Source organism: Equus przewalskii, chromosome 25, assembly GCF_037783145.1.
Source record: "Equus przewalskii isolate Varuska chromosome 25, EquPr2, whole genome shotgun sequence".
Lineage (NCBI taxonomy): Eukaryota > Metazoa > Chordata > Mammalia > Perissodactyla > Equidae > Equus > Equus przewalskii.
Window position 1 is genome coordinate 44,706,631 of NC_091855.1, and position 14,662 is coordinate 44,721,292.

The window sequence follows — 14,662 nt, forward strand, 5'->3', positions numbered from 1 at the left end:
GCAGGAATTACACACACACACACACACATCCCCTAGACTATGGCATCTATCAATTTACAGGGTAAGTTAAATTCGTAGTTACTCTTGGTATTTTTAAAGAATAAAGTACTCAGGTAAACAATACTCTATAATTGCTGCCTCTTCCAAACAACAAACTATCAAGAAATTAGAATACTAGAGAACACACAACATGAAAATTATACCAAGTGCCACCTAATCTCTGATGGTAAAGAAGAAACTTCACAATCTTGTATTTTGGAGTCAGAAAATAATGACTAATAAGAGCCAACATTTAGTGAGCACTTACTGTGCACCCAGCCCCTCTGAGCACCTCACCACTACATGTCGTTAACCCACACCACAACCCTATACACTGCTCAGAGGAGGAAACCGAGGCACGGAGATGTGGTGCCACTTGCTCAAGGTGCACACTAAGTAAGCAGCAGGGCCGGGGCTGAACATAGGCGGCCTTGCTCCAGACTCCATCACGCCAGCTCCCGGGTTCCAGTTCATGCTCTGCATGACCTTCCTCGAGTTACCTGTGCTCTAAGCTTCGTTTCCCCAAGTGTAAAAGGTGATTGAAGTAAATGTGCTCTACGCTCTCCTCTATAGCTTCCAAAAAGAGAAATCTCACTCTTTTAAGGTAAGGGATGTCTTTTACTTCTTTTTTTTTTTTTTGAGGAAGATTAGCCCTAAGCTAACATCTACCACCAATTCTCCTCTTTTTGCTGAAGAAGACTGGCCCCAGGACACCTGCCACAGAGTGGCTTGACAAGCAGTGCACCTACGTCCCCACCTGGGATCCGAGCCAGCAAACCCTGGACCACTGACGCCGAGCACATGAACGTAACCGCTATGCCACCAGGCCAGTCCCTACTTCTTCTTGTTCTATTCTGTAGTTCTCCACATGATAAATACTCAAATGTAATCCCCTTTCAATAATATCAATTGGTGACAACTGCCTTGTCTCAGCTCTGTGGGAAGCACAGAGGAAACATGAGTTTTGGGCCCTCGACTCCAGCAGCTTAGAATACAAGCTGGAGGACAAGTTCTGTGAATGAAAACAGAACAAGAACACCATGCCCATGTGAGTCGTTCTATCCGCCACCTCATTCTTGAGCTCTGAGAGAGGGAGCACAGGCTGAACACAGGCAGAGGAAAAAGGGCAGAGGTCGAGCATTAGAGTTGGGGAAGACGGGATTCTCAGTTAGGACACAGAATGAACATGCAAGAAAGAGTGTGGCTGGGAGAGACAAAGAAGGAACAATGAGGTTGAAGAGATGGGTAGGATCCTATTACAAATGCCATCAAAGCCAAACTGAGGACTTCGCTGAGAGTTCTGAAAAGTGATCAAAGTTGTGTGATAAATTTGGTTCTTCCAATCCTGACCAATCCTTGTACCAGCCCGGGTTGAGAAGGTGTATTCCCTGTCACCACACCCCTCCTTGGAGCTTCCTTCATCCTGAGCCCCTGCCTAGAAGGCAGCAGCTCTGCACTCTGCCCCTCTAACCCTACACCTTCTCCGAGGTCCACCTCAAGCCCCATCTCCTCCGCACTGACGACTGTCTCCTTAACACCACACAGCAAAACACCCCACTCTTCCCACTCGTCTCATGTTCACTTGCAGTGTCAGCATGACCATTAGACTGAGCAGCACCGTGGTGTGACAGTAAAGGTCAACTGGAAGGTCAGCATTGTCACCTTCCTTATGACTCTGGACAGTTCTCTTAGGTATTCCTAATACTTCTCAATTTATAAAGTGAGAATAATATAAGATTCCCCCACCCCACAGCCTTGCAACATTAAGGGTCATGTACACATATCAATAAAAGTAAAATATAAAACTTTTTAAGTATACCTAGGAAAGGGTAAATATTTGGAGAGCTCAGGGAGAGTTAAAATAAATTCTTAGCACTAGAACAGCACTTCATCTGTCAGCTGGTCTAATCCTCCTTCTCAGGAGGATTCTGTCCAGCAGGCAGGGCTGTCGTCTAAGGTAAAGTGGATAAAGAGCTGGACCCGGAGCTTTGGTCTCTCGGCTCCAGATGACCAGTAGCCAGTGGAATAAAACCCAGAAGTAATGGGCCATTGTAAAAAATAGCATCATAACAGTATTAACGGCTGTGGAAAGATGATTTTAAAGTAGACAGTAGCTCATCCTAGGGAGAAAATGTCCTTTAATATAAAATTCAAATAAAGAGGGATAACTTGCAATAAAAAAATCTTCTTTTTACAAAAGGATGTCCTTTCATTGTTTATTCTTTTAAATACCAGAAGTAATCCACAATCACTGTTAAATAACAAGAGTCTCTTAATTGTACAGTTTATATGTTTTCAGAAAAAAAGATTCTCTTATTTTGTTTAAATTTTAATTCAAAATTCAAATTCAAAATATTCCCATGGTTCAAAATTCAAAAGGAACAAACAGATACACAATTAACAATTTTCCCTCCCTCTCCTGTCCCACAGCCTTCCCCCCAGGCTAGTTTCTTAGGTATCCTTCCAAAGACACTTTATACATGCACAAGCCAATAGAGACATAGTCTTTCGTCTCTGTCACACAGAAGGTAGCAGTGTGCATACTGCTTTGCACTGTGCTTATTCACTTACCATGTTCAGGAGACGGTGCAGGTCAGGGCACAGAGCTTTGTTATTTTTGGCTGCAGAGCAGTCCACTGTACGGATGTGCCATGATTTCCTTACCCCATGTCCCTGGTAGGCATTTAGACTACTCCTACCATCAAAGCTCTATGAGTAACACTACGTGTAAGTCATTTTGTATGTGCGCAGGCACAGCTTTAGAATAAGTTCTCAGAAGTGAGACTGCTGGGTGAAAGGTTTTGTGCTTTTGTAAGCTTAATAGATATTGCCAAATTGCCCTCTATAGAAGCTGCCAGCTGACACTCCTACAGCGGTGTGGAAGAATGCCTGTTTCTCAACACCCTTGCCAACACTATGTTATTAAATGTTCTAATTTTTGCCAATGTGAGAGGTGAAATAAAGTATTTCAGTGTTTTCTCTGCATTTCTTTTATCAGAAGTAAGGCTGAATACCTTTTCATATATCCTAGGGTCACGTATATTTCTTTTTCTGCAAACTCTGCATTTGTATATTTTGCCTATTTTTTATTATTTTTCCCTTATCAATTTTTAGGAACTCTTATAATAAATTAGCCCTTTGTAATATGAGCTATAAATGCAGTTTATAATTTGTCTTCTGACCTTGCTTAGGGTGGTTAGTGCCACGCAGGGTTTTTTGTTTCTTGTTTTTTCAATAACTCAGTTTATCAGTCTTGTCTTGTTTTTTTTTGAGGAAGATTAGCCCTGACCTAACTGCTGGCAATCCTCTTTTTGCTGAGGAAGACTGACCCTGAGCTAACATCCATGCCCATCTTCCTCAACTTTATATGTGGGACGCCTACCACAGCATGGCTTGCCAAGCAGTGCCATGTCCACACCTGGGATCCGAACCGGCGAACGCCAGGCCACCAAAGCGGAACATGGGAACTTATCCACTGTGCCACCAGGCTGGCCCCTATCAGTCTTTTCTTTTATGGCTTAGTGTTACACTGAGAAAGGTCTCATTCATCCTAAAAATTAAAAAAATTCATATTTCCCAGAATTTTTCTAATCCTTTCATGGTTTTATTTATTCTTAAAATCTAGATATTTGATCCATCTGGTATTTATCAAAAACAATTCCTTAAAACAGCAGGTCTCTCTACATGTTTGAGCACATTGCCTGACTGATGTAGGGTCCTGAGAAGGAAGCAAGTGCTGGGTGCCTAAAAAGTGTGAAACAACTGTATATTGAAATAACAGACGTCAAAGAAACGTGAGACCAGCTCTCCTTCTCACCACTGTGAGTTAAGGAAAAAAACCAGGTTAATAATTATTTTAATATTATTCCTATGTTTCTTAAGTTAGTTTTTACGGCAAAAATTAACAAATGAGGAAAAAAGAGCACTTATCTACCTTGTTCACTGCTCTCAGTTGGGGAATCCTCATGTCGAAGGAAAAATTTCACTTCTTCCCTTCGTGGCCCCCACTTCTGAAGATGTTCATACATCATATGATCAAAGGGTATAGGACGCTCTAGGAAAAAAAAAACAACACACATCTTACTTATCCCAGACACAAACAAAATGACTTCTACAAAAACTAAAAAAAAAAATAAAAATAAATTTAAATAAATGTTCACATATATAGTAGAATTCAAGGCTATTACAAGTACTGAATTTTAACTTTGATGAAATAAAAGCAGGAATATGAATGTGAAATAATCTAGGTAATATATAAATACAAGAAGTATAAATAAAAGCAATTTTACAACATCCATGTCCATCTTCCTCTACTTTATATGTGGGACGCCTACCACAGCATGGCTTGCCAAGCAGTGCCATGTCCACACCTGGGATTTACAACATTAAATAGGGAACATTGAAAAAATGCCCTTTACAGGGGGCCGGCCCTGTGGCCAAGTGGTTAAGTTCGCGCGCTCCGCTTCGGCAGCCCAGGGTTCGGATCCTGGGCATGGACATGGCACCGCTTATTAGGCCATGTTGAGGTGGTGTCCCACATGCCAAAACTAAAATATACAACTATGTACTGGGGGGATGTGGGGAGAAAAACAAAAAGAAGATTGGCAACAGTTGTTAGCCCAGGTGCCAATCTTTAAAAAAAAAAAGAAGAAAAAATGCCCTTTACAATATTTATTTATCATTAACCAGTGTGTCTCTCACTCTTCATAGAGACACATTAACAAACTGGCTGAGTCTTATCATTCATCAAAATGTTATACATGGCAGTCACACACACAGAGGATGGGCAGGGCACTTCCCGGCAATTCAGGTAACATTGTGAATGTCTGCCAGCACTTGCAGAGACCAAAAATTACTACTAATAAAAATTACATTCTATAAAATTAAACATATTAATGTACTTCAAATATTTTTTTAAAAAGCTAACAGAATATCTCTTTACCAGTTACTTGAGAAGAGCACTAAGACAGCTGTTAAATTTAAAAGTTACCACTTTCATATGTTTATAATACATTCCATTTTCCTTTGAATTGTCTCATGCATTATGCCCCTTGGGGAAAAAAGAAAACCTGGGTTGTTTGCCTGTTTCTTAGGTATTTGAAGGAGGTGTTTATATTTTGGATACTAATCTGGGGTTGGTTACATAGACTGAAAATAGGCTTGTCTTTTAATTTTGTTGGTATCTTTTGTTATACAGAAATTAAAAAAATTTTCATGTAAGCAGTTACCAATCTTTCCCAATTTTGAGTTTTTTGTACAATAAATCCTTCTCTGCTCCAAGCTCAAAAGGATATTCTCTTATATTTTTTCCTCAAATTTTAAAGTATTACTGTCATTGTGTCTATGGAATTGATCTGATTTTATTTTATCCTACATGTTTTGTTTTGTTTTTGAGGAAGATTAGCACTGACCTAACTGCTGCCAATCCTCCTCTTTTTGCTGAGGAAGACTGGCCCTGAGCTAACATCCGTGCCCATCTTCCTCTACTTTATATGTGGGACGCCTACCACAGCATGGCCTGCCAAGCGGTGCCATGTCTACACCCGGGATCCGAACAAGCGAACCCAGGGCCGCCAAAGTTGAACATGCGCACTGAACCGCTGTGCCACGGGGCCAGCCCCATCTTTATCCTACCTGAATAATCAATCATCCAGCACCATCTATTCAATAGTCTGTCCTTTCCCCTACACACGTAATTACCACCCGACACGTATCAGGACTTCTCATGCGCAAGGGATTTTTCTGAGCTGTTTCTTCTATCCTATCGGCTATCAATCTACCTCTGTGCCAACACCACAGTCTTAATTACCATCGTCTTACAGAGGACTGCTACCTGGGAGGTCAGGTCCCCTCACGTGGCTTATCTTCAAAATTGTCTTGGCATTTCTCAGCCCTTTGTTCTCATATATTTTAAGGGCAGCCTGTCAAGTTCATTTTCTAAAGGTATTACTTGGACTCATAAGAATTTATTTATAAATAAATTTGGGGAGATCTGACATCTTTGTGAACTGAGTCTTCTAGTACATGAGCATGGTTATGTCTCTCCATTTCTTCCGGGTACCTTGTGTTCTTCAATGATTTTTTTTTAAGTCTCACCATAGAGGTCTTGCATATCATAATCTATTCCTCTGCACCTTTAGATTTTTTGCTTACATGTGCAAATATTTTTAAAAAAATAATTGTTTTATTTTGGAATGATTTTAGACTTATAGAAAAGTCACCAAGACACTACAGTGAGTTCCTGTATATCCTTCACCCAGCTTCCCCTCATGCTGACATCTTACATAACTATGGCATATTTGTCAAAACTAAGAAATTTACACTGCTGCCTCACTGTTGATTAAACTCCAGGCTTTATTTGGATTTCACCAGTTTTTCCACTAACATGCTCTCTCTGTCCCGGGAACTGATCCGGAAAACTACACTGCATTTACTTGTCATAATCCCAGGGTCTCCACTGGTCTGTAATAGCTCAATCCTTCCCTGTTTTTTTATGACCTTGACAGTTTTGAGGAGTTCTGGTCAGGTATTTTATAGAATGTCCTGATTTGGGCTTGTGTGATGTTTTTCCCATGGTTAGAATGAGGTTATGGATTTTGGGGGGAACCCCACAGCGTGGTGCGGGAGGGGGGGCTGCCGTTCTCATCTCTCATACCAGGGAATTCATGCCATCATCACCTTGTCGTATTACTGGTGACATTGGCCTTGATTACTTAGTTGAGGTGGTGTCTGAGCATCAGGGAGGAGGGGACCTGAGGATCAAGCAGCTGGTAACTGGTGAGTGCTGTACTGCATGGAGGGGAGAACCACAGCTGATAACATTAGCCTCTTTCTTCAGAAACATCTCCCTCAGGATTTCCCTATTTGTTGGCAACTAACTTACAGGCCCTATTCCACCTCGTCCTGTGAAAGGAAACTGAAGGGAATTTTTATTTCTAAAGAGAAGCTTTACACTTCAGGAGCTGTCCCCCTGGCTTTTTGCGTTGCTAATTTAACAAATGTGAATTGTGTAGGTAAAAAGTGAATTGTACTCTGAAGTTTTGGCACTCTTTGGTAATTCTTGCTTAGTTATTAATTATGCCTTTCTGTTTATTTTATTAGCATTTGTGCTTTACAAACATTCTTGGTAGCCCAATGCAGCAATTTTGGAAGACAAGGTGTGAGGTAAGAGGAATTCTAGACCTAGGCCTACACTCAACAGAATTGAAAACCTCTGTCCACACAAATATTTGTACATGAACGTTCACAGCAGCATTACTCATAGTAGCCAAAAAGTGGAAACAACTCAAATGTCCATCAACTGATGAATGAATAAAACGTGGCACATCATACAATGGACATTATTAAGCCAAAAAAAGGAATTAAGTACTAATACGCACCACAACATGGATGAACCTTGAAAATATTAGGCTAAGTAAAAGAAGCTAGACCAAAAGGCAAACATATTTCATGAGCCCATTTCTATGAGGTACCCAGAAGAGTCAAATACATAGAGCACGACAGTAACAGAGTGGCTGCCAGTGGCAGGGGGTCAGGGAGGAATGGGGAGGTACAGAGTTTGGCGATGGTTGCATAACACTGTGAATGTCCTAAAAACCACTGGATGGTACACTTTAAAATGGTAATTTTTATGTTATGTGAATTTTATCTCAAATTAAAGGGGAAAAAAGGAAAGTCTGAAACGTTCCCACTGCTCCTTCTGCTTGCAAGTGAGGAAGGCCACCAGCAAGTCAGAAGACTGATAGAAAACAACCTGGAGGAGAGGGCAGCAGGAGGAAGCCAACCAGTGTTTTTCCTCCTTTCAACACAAGTGTGTGGCTGGGTGAGCGACCCTCCTCTAAGTTTTCTGTTCAGTCTGGAACTCGACTTTAAGACAAGAGAAAGAACTTTGCAAGCTACAGTCTAATCATACATTCAAGAAGTGAATTACTGCTTTGCTGTAGATAAGTCCTAGATTTCTATAAAGAAGAAAATCCTGCCATTCATAGAAATGCAACATACATTGTGCTGCTGCCATTTCATCTTCTAACATGTGTAGGCAAGCTCTGTCTCATTCAGCAAACACCAAGGGCAAGGACAGAAACTGTCTCATCTCAGTTGAAAATGCAATCTGTGTGTGCTTAGCTCAAGTTCAACTCAGAACTGAGTATGTGTACAGCAAAAGAGAAGCACAAATTGAACATTAAAGAAGTAAATATCATTTGATATTTTTAGTTTAGAAAGCGTTAAAGACAAAAACCACAGGCCCAAAATGGCATCACTTGTGCTAAAGCCCATGACACCAAACCCAGACTTAATACCTGACCTAACTGCAGCTTCGACCTCCCCAGAAACACAGTCCTAATCACTGACCAGCATTTCCGGTCTGTGGGCCCTCTCCATCCCCCAGAGGAAGACAAGGCAATCTGCACGATCAAACTCTTGCCTTCCCTTCCCCCCAGAGAGAAGATGTGCTGGCCCCAAATACTCCTTTCTTTTCTTTGGCTAATAACTTCCTTGTCCCACTCTCCTGCCTATAAAAACCATCCATTTTGTATAACCCCCCCGGACTATCTCTCTGCCTGCTAGTTTGGATGCTGCCCAATTCAGGAATCGCTTAATAAAGCCAATTAGGTCTTCCAATTTACTGGGTGAAATTTTGTTTTTAACAGAAGTGACATTTTTTATGTATATAGGCCTACAAAAAAGATTTTTAAAAACATGTGTATTGTAATTTTTTAACGGTGAGGCGGATATTAAAGCCTAACTGTGTCCCTCAGTTTGACATAAAATTGTCTGAGGCCATATTTTTATTCAGATTGCTTTGGCTTATGGTGTTAGTAACTTTAGTTTTAGTCACTTTACTAATCAACATTATAAAAAATTTTTCATGTTTTTTACATTCATTAAAATCCATTTACCACCTTTATTTAAATCTACCAAATCTGAGTGTAACTTGATAAAAATTAAATCCAATTTTGTCTTAAATCAGTTATTTAACAGAAATTTATTGTTTCCTTTTTTAAAGAAAAGATTAATTTCAAGAAAAGCAAGCAAAGCTTCACTATCTTTTTTTAAATAAGCAAGGTTAACTAAAACGTCACTTTTATTTTAATGTGGAAACAAAACTACCCTATACATATCATGTAATATATACTATCACTCATTAGCATCTTGACATAATGGAAATCTACGATGCGACTTCAAGGCGTTCTTTGGGTGAGGCAACAAGAAAATCAAGTAGCAAATTTCACAAAAGGAAAAACCGAAGGTTCGACCTGCACTCCTGACTTGCACTAGCATTGCCACTGTGTGGGGAAGGCCACATGCAGAGCAGGGTAACAAACTGGCCCAATTAACAGAACGTTATGGGCTAAGTTGTGTGCTGTCCTGCCTCGCCACCCCCAACAAATGCCAATGTTGAAGTCCTAACCCCTAGCACCTCAGTATGTGACCTTATTTGGAGACAGGATTTTTTAAGAGGTAATAAGTTAAAACGAGGTCATTAGGGTGGGCCCTAGTCCAATATGACTAGTGTCCTTATAAGAAAAAATTAGGACACAAACACTCACAGAGGAAAGACCATGTGAGGACACAGAGAGAAGACAGCTGTCTACAGACCAAGGAGAGAGGCCTCAGGAGAAGCGAGGCCGGCTGACACCTCAATCTCAGACCTCTGGCCTCCAGAATTTTGAGAAAATAAATTTCTGTTGTTTAAGCCACCCCATTTGTGGTACTTTGTTATGGCAGCCTTAGCAAACTAATACACAGATTCACAGAGAAATATTCTCTTCTCAAAAGCATGGACAATTATGTTAGAGTATTATGTTTATGACATATACTGATCATACTAATATACCATGAGTTATAGATGCAACAATTTTCACGCAGGAGTTCTCTGAAAGCTGATGATTACTTTATGGGTTCCTTTAGGGTAGAAAGGCTGAGAAAGGCTGTTACAGTTCTTTTCCCCTTCCTTTGAATCTCATCCACTGGGAAACAGCTCTTCAACATTCAGCTCCGCTACTCTGTTTCACTCAATGATCTAAGCATTTCCAAGGGCCTATTAGGAGCACTAGGCTGGGCACTGGTGATACAATGGTGAACAGACCAGTCCCTGCTGTCAGGAATTTTAGTCGAGTTAGAGACATGAAAGCTACTATATTAGGTTTGATAAATACTACTGACAGTATTAGAGCACAGGGGAGGGACATTTAACACCCTGTGAGATTCAAGGAAGGGATGAGAAGCAAAGAGTGAATAGAAATTAGCCAAGCAAAGGAGGGTAGGTGCTAAGGATTGTTCTAGACAATGGGAATAGCATGCACAAAAGCCATGGCAAATACAGTATGCTGTGACCCTGTGCTCTGAGGTGTAGTTCTCATTCCTAATGAGGTAAAACCACAGGTTACGATTTCAGGTGGGCATGGAGAAAGGATAGCACCATCTGAATGACTCACATAAGAGAGATTAGCACTCTCAAGTGGCGAAGGAGCACCTGGGGCTACAATATTTAACGCAAAAAATTGTATTCTCTCCCAGGCTAAATCAAAGAGGAGGAGAGGTAGATAAGGAATTACAAGTGATAACAAGTAACAAAGAGTAAGAGTGCTAAGAAGCTAGAGAAGAAGAAACAATGATGGAATGACTAGGCTCTAACATTAGTCCCCCAAAAAACTACACTTAATTAACCACCACCCCTCTTCCTGTAGCTGTTATCAGACTGATAACTGAGGACCTACCCTCTTACTTTTGGTTTAGTAACAGTTCAACATTTATCAAAATCAAGTTTCTCTCAATGTGTCCTTAAAGTCTTTACTCTGAATTCTAAGGATAACATTAAAAGAATAAGACTTTGGAAGAAAATGTTTGCAAATCATATACCTGCTAAGGGAGGGACTTGTATCTAGAATACATAAAGAACTCTTACTGGGGATGTAATGTACAGCATGGTGACTATAGTCAATGATACTGTATTGCATATTTGAAAATTGCTCAGAGTAGATCTTTTTTTTTTAATTTCTTTTTTTTTTCCCCAAAGATTGGCACCTGGGCTAACAACGGTTGCCAATCTTTTTTTTTTTTCCTGCTTTTATCTCCCTAACCCCCCTCCCACCCCCGTACACAGTTGTATATCCTAGTTGCACATCCTTCTAGTTGTGGGATCTGAGAGTAGATCTTAAAAGTTTTCATCACAAGAAAAAAATTTTTGTAACTACGTATGGTGACGAATGTTAACTAGACTTATTATGGTGATCATTTCACAATATATACAAATATCGGATCATTATGTTGTACACTTGAAACTAATATAATGTCATACGTCGATTATACCTCAATAAAAAAAACTCTTACAACTCAATAATAAAAAGACAATCCAATTAAAAAATGAGCAAAGGTTCTGAACAGACATTTCTCCAAAGACATACAAATGGCCAATGAGCACATGAAAATGTGCTCAACATCATTAGTCATTAGGGAAATGCAAATCAAAACCACAATGAGCTATCACTTCACATCTACTAGGATAGCTACAAATAGAAGACAACAAGCATTGGCCAGATGTGGAGAAACTGGAACTCACATATACTGAGTATGTAAAATGGTGGCTTTGGAAAAGGAGCCCGGCAGTTCCTCAAAGTTATTAAATAGAATTACCTCACGATCCAGTAATTCTACTCCTAGGTATATACCTAAGTGAAAACATGTCCACACAAACACTCGTACATGAATATTCACAGCAGCGTTACTCATAATAGCCAAAAAGTGGGAACAACCCAAATGTTCATCAACTGATAAATGGATAAATAATTGTGGTACACCCATACAATGGAATATTATTTGATAACAAAAAAGAATGATGGACTGACACATGCTTCAACACAGATAAACCTTGAAAACATATGCTCAATGAAAGCCAGTCAAAAAGGGCTTCATATCGTATGATTCCATTTACATGACATGTCCAGGACAGGTGAATTTATAGAGACAGAAAGGAGATCAGTGGTTACCCAAGCATGGAGGGGGATACAGGGGAATACGGAGTGAATGCTAACGGGTATGGAGTTTCTTTTTTTGAGGTGATGAAAACGTTCTTTGATTTAGGTGATGGTTGCAAAACTCTCTGAGTGTACTAAAGCTACTGAATTGCACACTTTAAATGGGTAATTGTATAGTGTGTGAATTATACCTCAATAAAGCTGTTAAAAAAAAAGCATAAGAGTGCTCACTTGGGCAGCACATATACTAAAACTGGAACTGTACAGAAAAGACTAGCATGGCCCCTGTGCAAGGATGATGCACAAATTCGTCAAGCCTTCCCTATTTTTTATTGCATATTTGACAACTGCTAAGAGAGTAGATCTGAAAAGTTCTCAACACAAGAAAAAACAATTCTGTAACTGTGTGGTGATGGATGTTAACCAGACTTATTATGGTGATCACTTCACAACATATACAAACATTGAATCATGTTGTACACCTGTGACAAATAAAAATGGCAAGTAATAGGATATATTGGAATATATGAGGAAGCCATTTGGTATAAACCTAATTCGGCCTGACCTTGTCTTTCCAAAAGGGCCTGACCGAGGTCGTTGAGCATGCATTGTATATCTGCTTTAGAGATTCCCTCTGGCAAGAGCAAAAGGCCCTTGAGATAAAGGTGCAACTTCTCTCCCCCTCCCAATGTTGGCATCTCCTTAAAGATTAAGCATCTTTCTTTAGGCTGGGAACCGATTGCAGCGCTCATCTGTGACCCCCCCCCCCAGCCCGAGGCAACACACCTGCCACCCCACGGTGTTCACTGAGACAGCAGACCTATCTGCCGTTTCCATCAATCGCTGTGCTGACAGAGCAGCCTCGTGACTACTGTAAAAGGGACATTTCAATTATATGTGAAACATACTCTTGAGGGTATATAACCACCCTTATACCCCCACTTCTTTGGAGTGCTCTGTTCCTTTGTGGAAAGACTCTCCCGGGTTATAATCCTAAGATTTAAGCTCAGAATAAACTCACCCAAATTTTCATTTATAGATTGGTTATGGATTATTTTCGTCAACACCTGAAACTAATATAGTTTTACGTCAATTATATCCCAATTTAAAAAAATGTAAAAAAAAAAAAACACAACAGTGTAAGACTTCACTGATTATCCCTAAGCGCCCTTTAAACACTTTCATTTGAATGCCCATCTCATTATCACCTCAAACTCAACTTGTTCCAGTCGATCACTCTCTTATTCCAACACAGACTCATCCATACCACACAGTTACCTTTCTGCATGCTGAATAAAGGCTAGCCTCCTCTGCTGGTGCTGAAGGCGTTGCACGAGCTCGTCTAGTCTCTACCCTGCTGCCCACCTTCTCTCAGTACTGTCTTAGGAGCAAACCACGTTCATTTTCCTCTCCTGTCCTCCCACCCTACTGCTTCCCTTACTAGTATGTCTTATCCTATCTAAATTCAGTCCCTCCTATAGAGACCCAATTATTTTGCAGAAGTTTCTGTATTCAGTAATGACATTAACTACCCTAATCCTCTCTGCCCAGGTAGCTGACAAAGTCCTTAAATGTAAGAGCCAGTATTTACTCTTCTCAATTTAATAAGCAAGTATTTGTGAAGGGCCTACTTGATGAGGATCAGGGCTGCCCCAGGGAGAGAAGCCCAAGGCTTCTGGCCCTACATACCAATCTATATGATCCTCCGGGAAGCATAGGACGTCCTGACCTGATCCGACCTGACTCCTATCCAAAGCTATAGGACCACCCAATAACCAGACCCCACCTGCACTGATACCATTTTAATGACTTTTTTACATGATCTTTCCTTTGTCTTGTAAAGAAATAACTCCCCTCCCTTGCCTTATAAATTTAGCCCTAACCCTCAACACATTGCAGCTCTTCACTGCCCATGGGTCCTGTCCCCGTGCTACTCCATGCTATTCTCTGAATAAAAGAGCACTACTGCCAGACCTTGAGAGTCCAAGAAAGCTTTCTTTTGACAATTCAGCTCACCGAGCCCGCATCACTACTGTTTAAAAGGTTTTGTACACTAGGGAACACAATAACGGTTCTCTCTTCATGCAGTTATCAAAGGGAAAAGAGACAGAGAAGAACAACTAGACATGTAACAAACAAAACACTGCCAGGTCTCAGTGGACAGAAAGCTCTCATTTAGTTAGTAGTGATATTAAGAAAGAGTTCACACAAAAGCTGGATCTACTTTCCTTGCTTATTTCAGATGGCTATAGAAAGGTCAAATCACATCCTTTTTTTTTTTTACAAAAAGCATTTCTAAAATCCTATCCTCATGCAATATAGTTTTTATTTTAATTATTCAATTCCTTATTACCACAGATAACTAAGAACCAGAAACAATATTCTCCACTTAATAAACATTAAATTTCATACAATTAGTATATAGAGCCTAATACATACCATTTCCCCTCCACACTTCAGCTAAATGGCAACTGCCTTCTCCAGGTTCTTTGCAAAATTCTACAACATCTCGACATGTTGTTTCTGGTGTTATAGGAACTTCCGTTAAAATCTGTTCATTGTTGCTCAAGAACACGGTTAATATCATCTGTAAGAGAAAAGATTAAATGTAAGCTACAACTTAGAGTCATTATCATAAAGAGATT

At 40.1% G+C, this 14,662-nt stretch overlaps 1 protein-coding gene and 1 non-coding gene across 12 annotated transcripts in view; one reads left to right on the top strand and one right to left on the bottom strand.

Annotated features, from left to right (window-relative positions):
* The window catches only part of PPP1R13B (protein phosphatase 1 regulatory subunit 13B), an 89,668-nt gene that overhangs the window by 43,433 nt on the left and 31,573 nt on the right, over window positions 1-14,662 (bottom strand). For all 11 annotated transcript variants that reach the window (XM_070593386.1, XM_070593382.1, XM_070593393.1 and 8 more), the window contains exons 2-3: window positions 14,457-14,604; window positions 3,974-4,093 (exon numbers count right to left, since the gene is read on the bottom strand). In XM_070593386.1, coding sequence (XP_070449487.1) covers window positions 3,974-4,093; window positions 14,457-14,604 — 268 coding nt within the window. The remainder of the gene's footprint in view (window positions 1-3,973; window positions 4,094-14,456; window positions 14,605-14,662) is intronic.
* LOC139079490 (U6 spliceosomal RNA) lies at window positions 12,241-12,347 on the top strand. Its single transcript, XR_011533184.1, has one exon. It is a non-coding gene; the product is annotated as a U6 spliceosomal RNA (small nuclear RNA).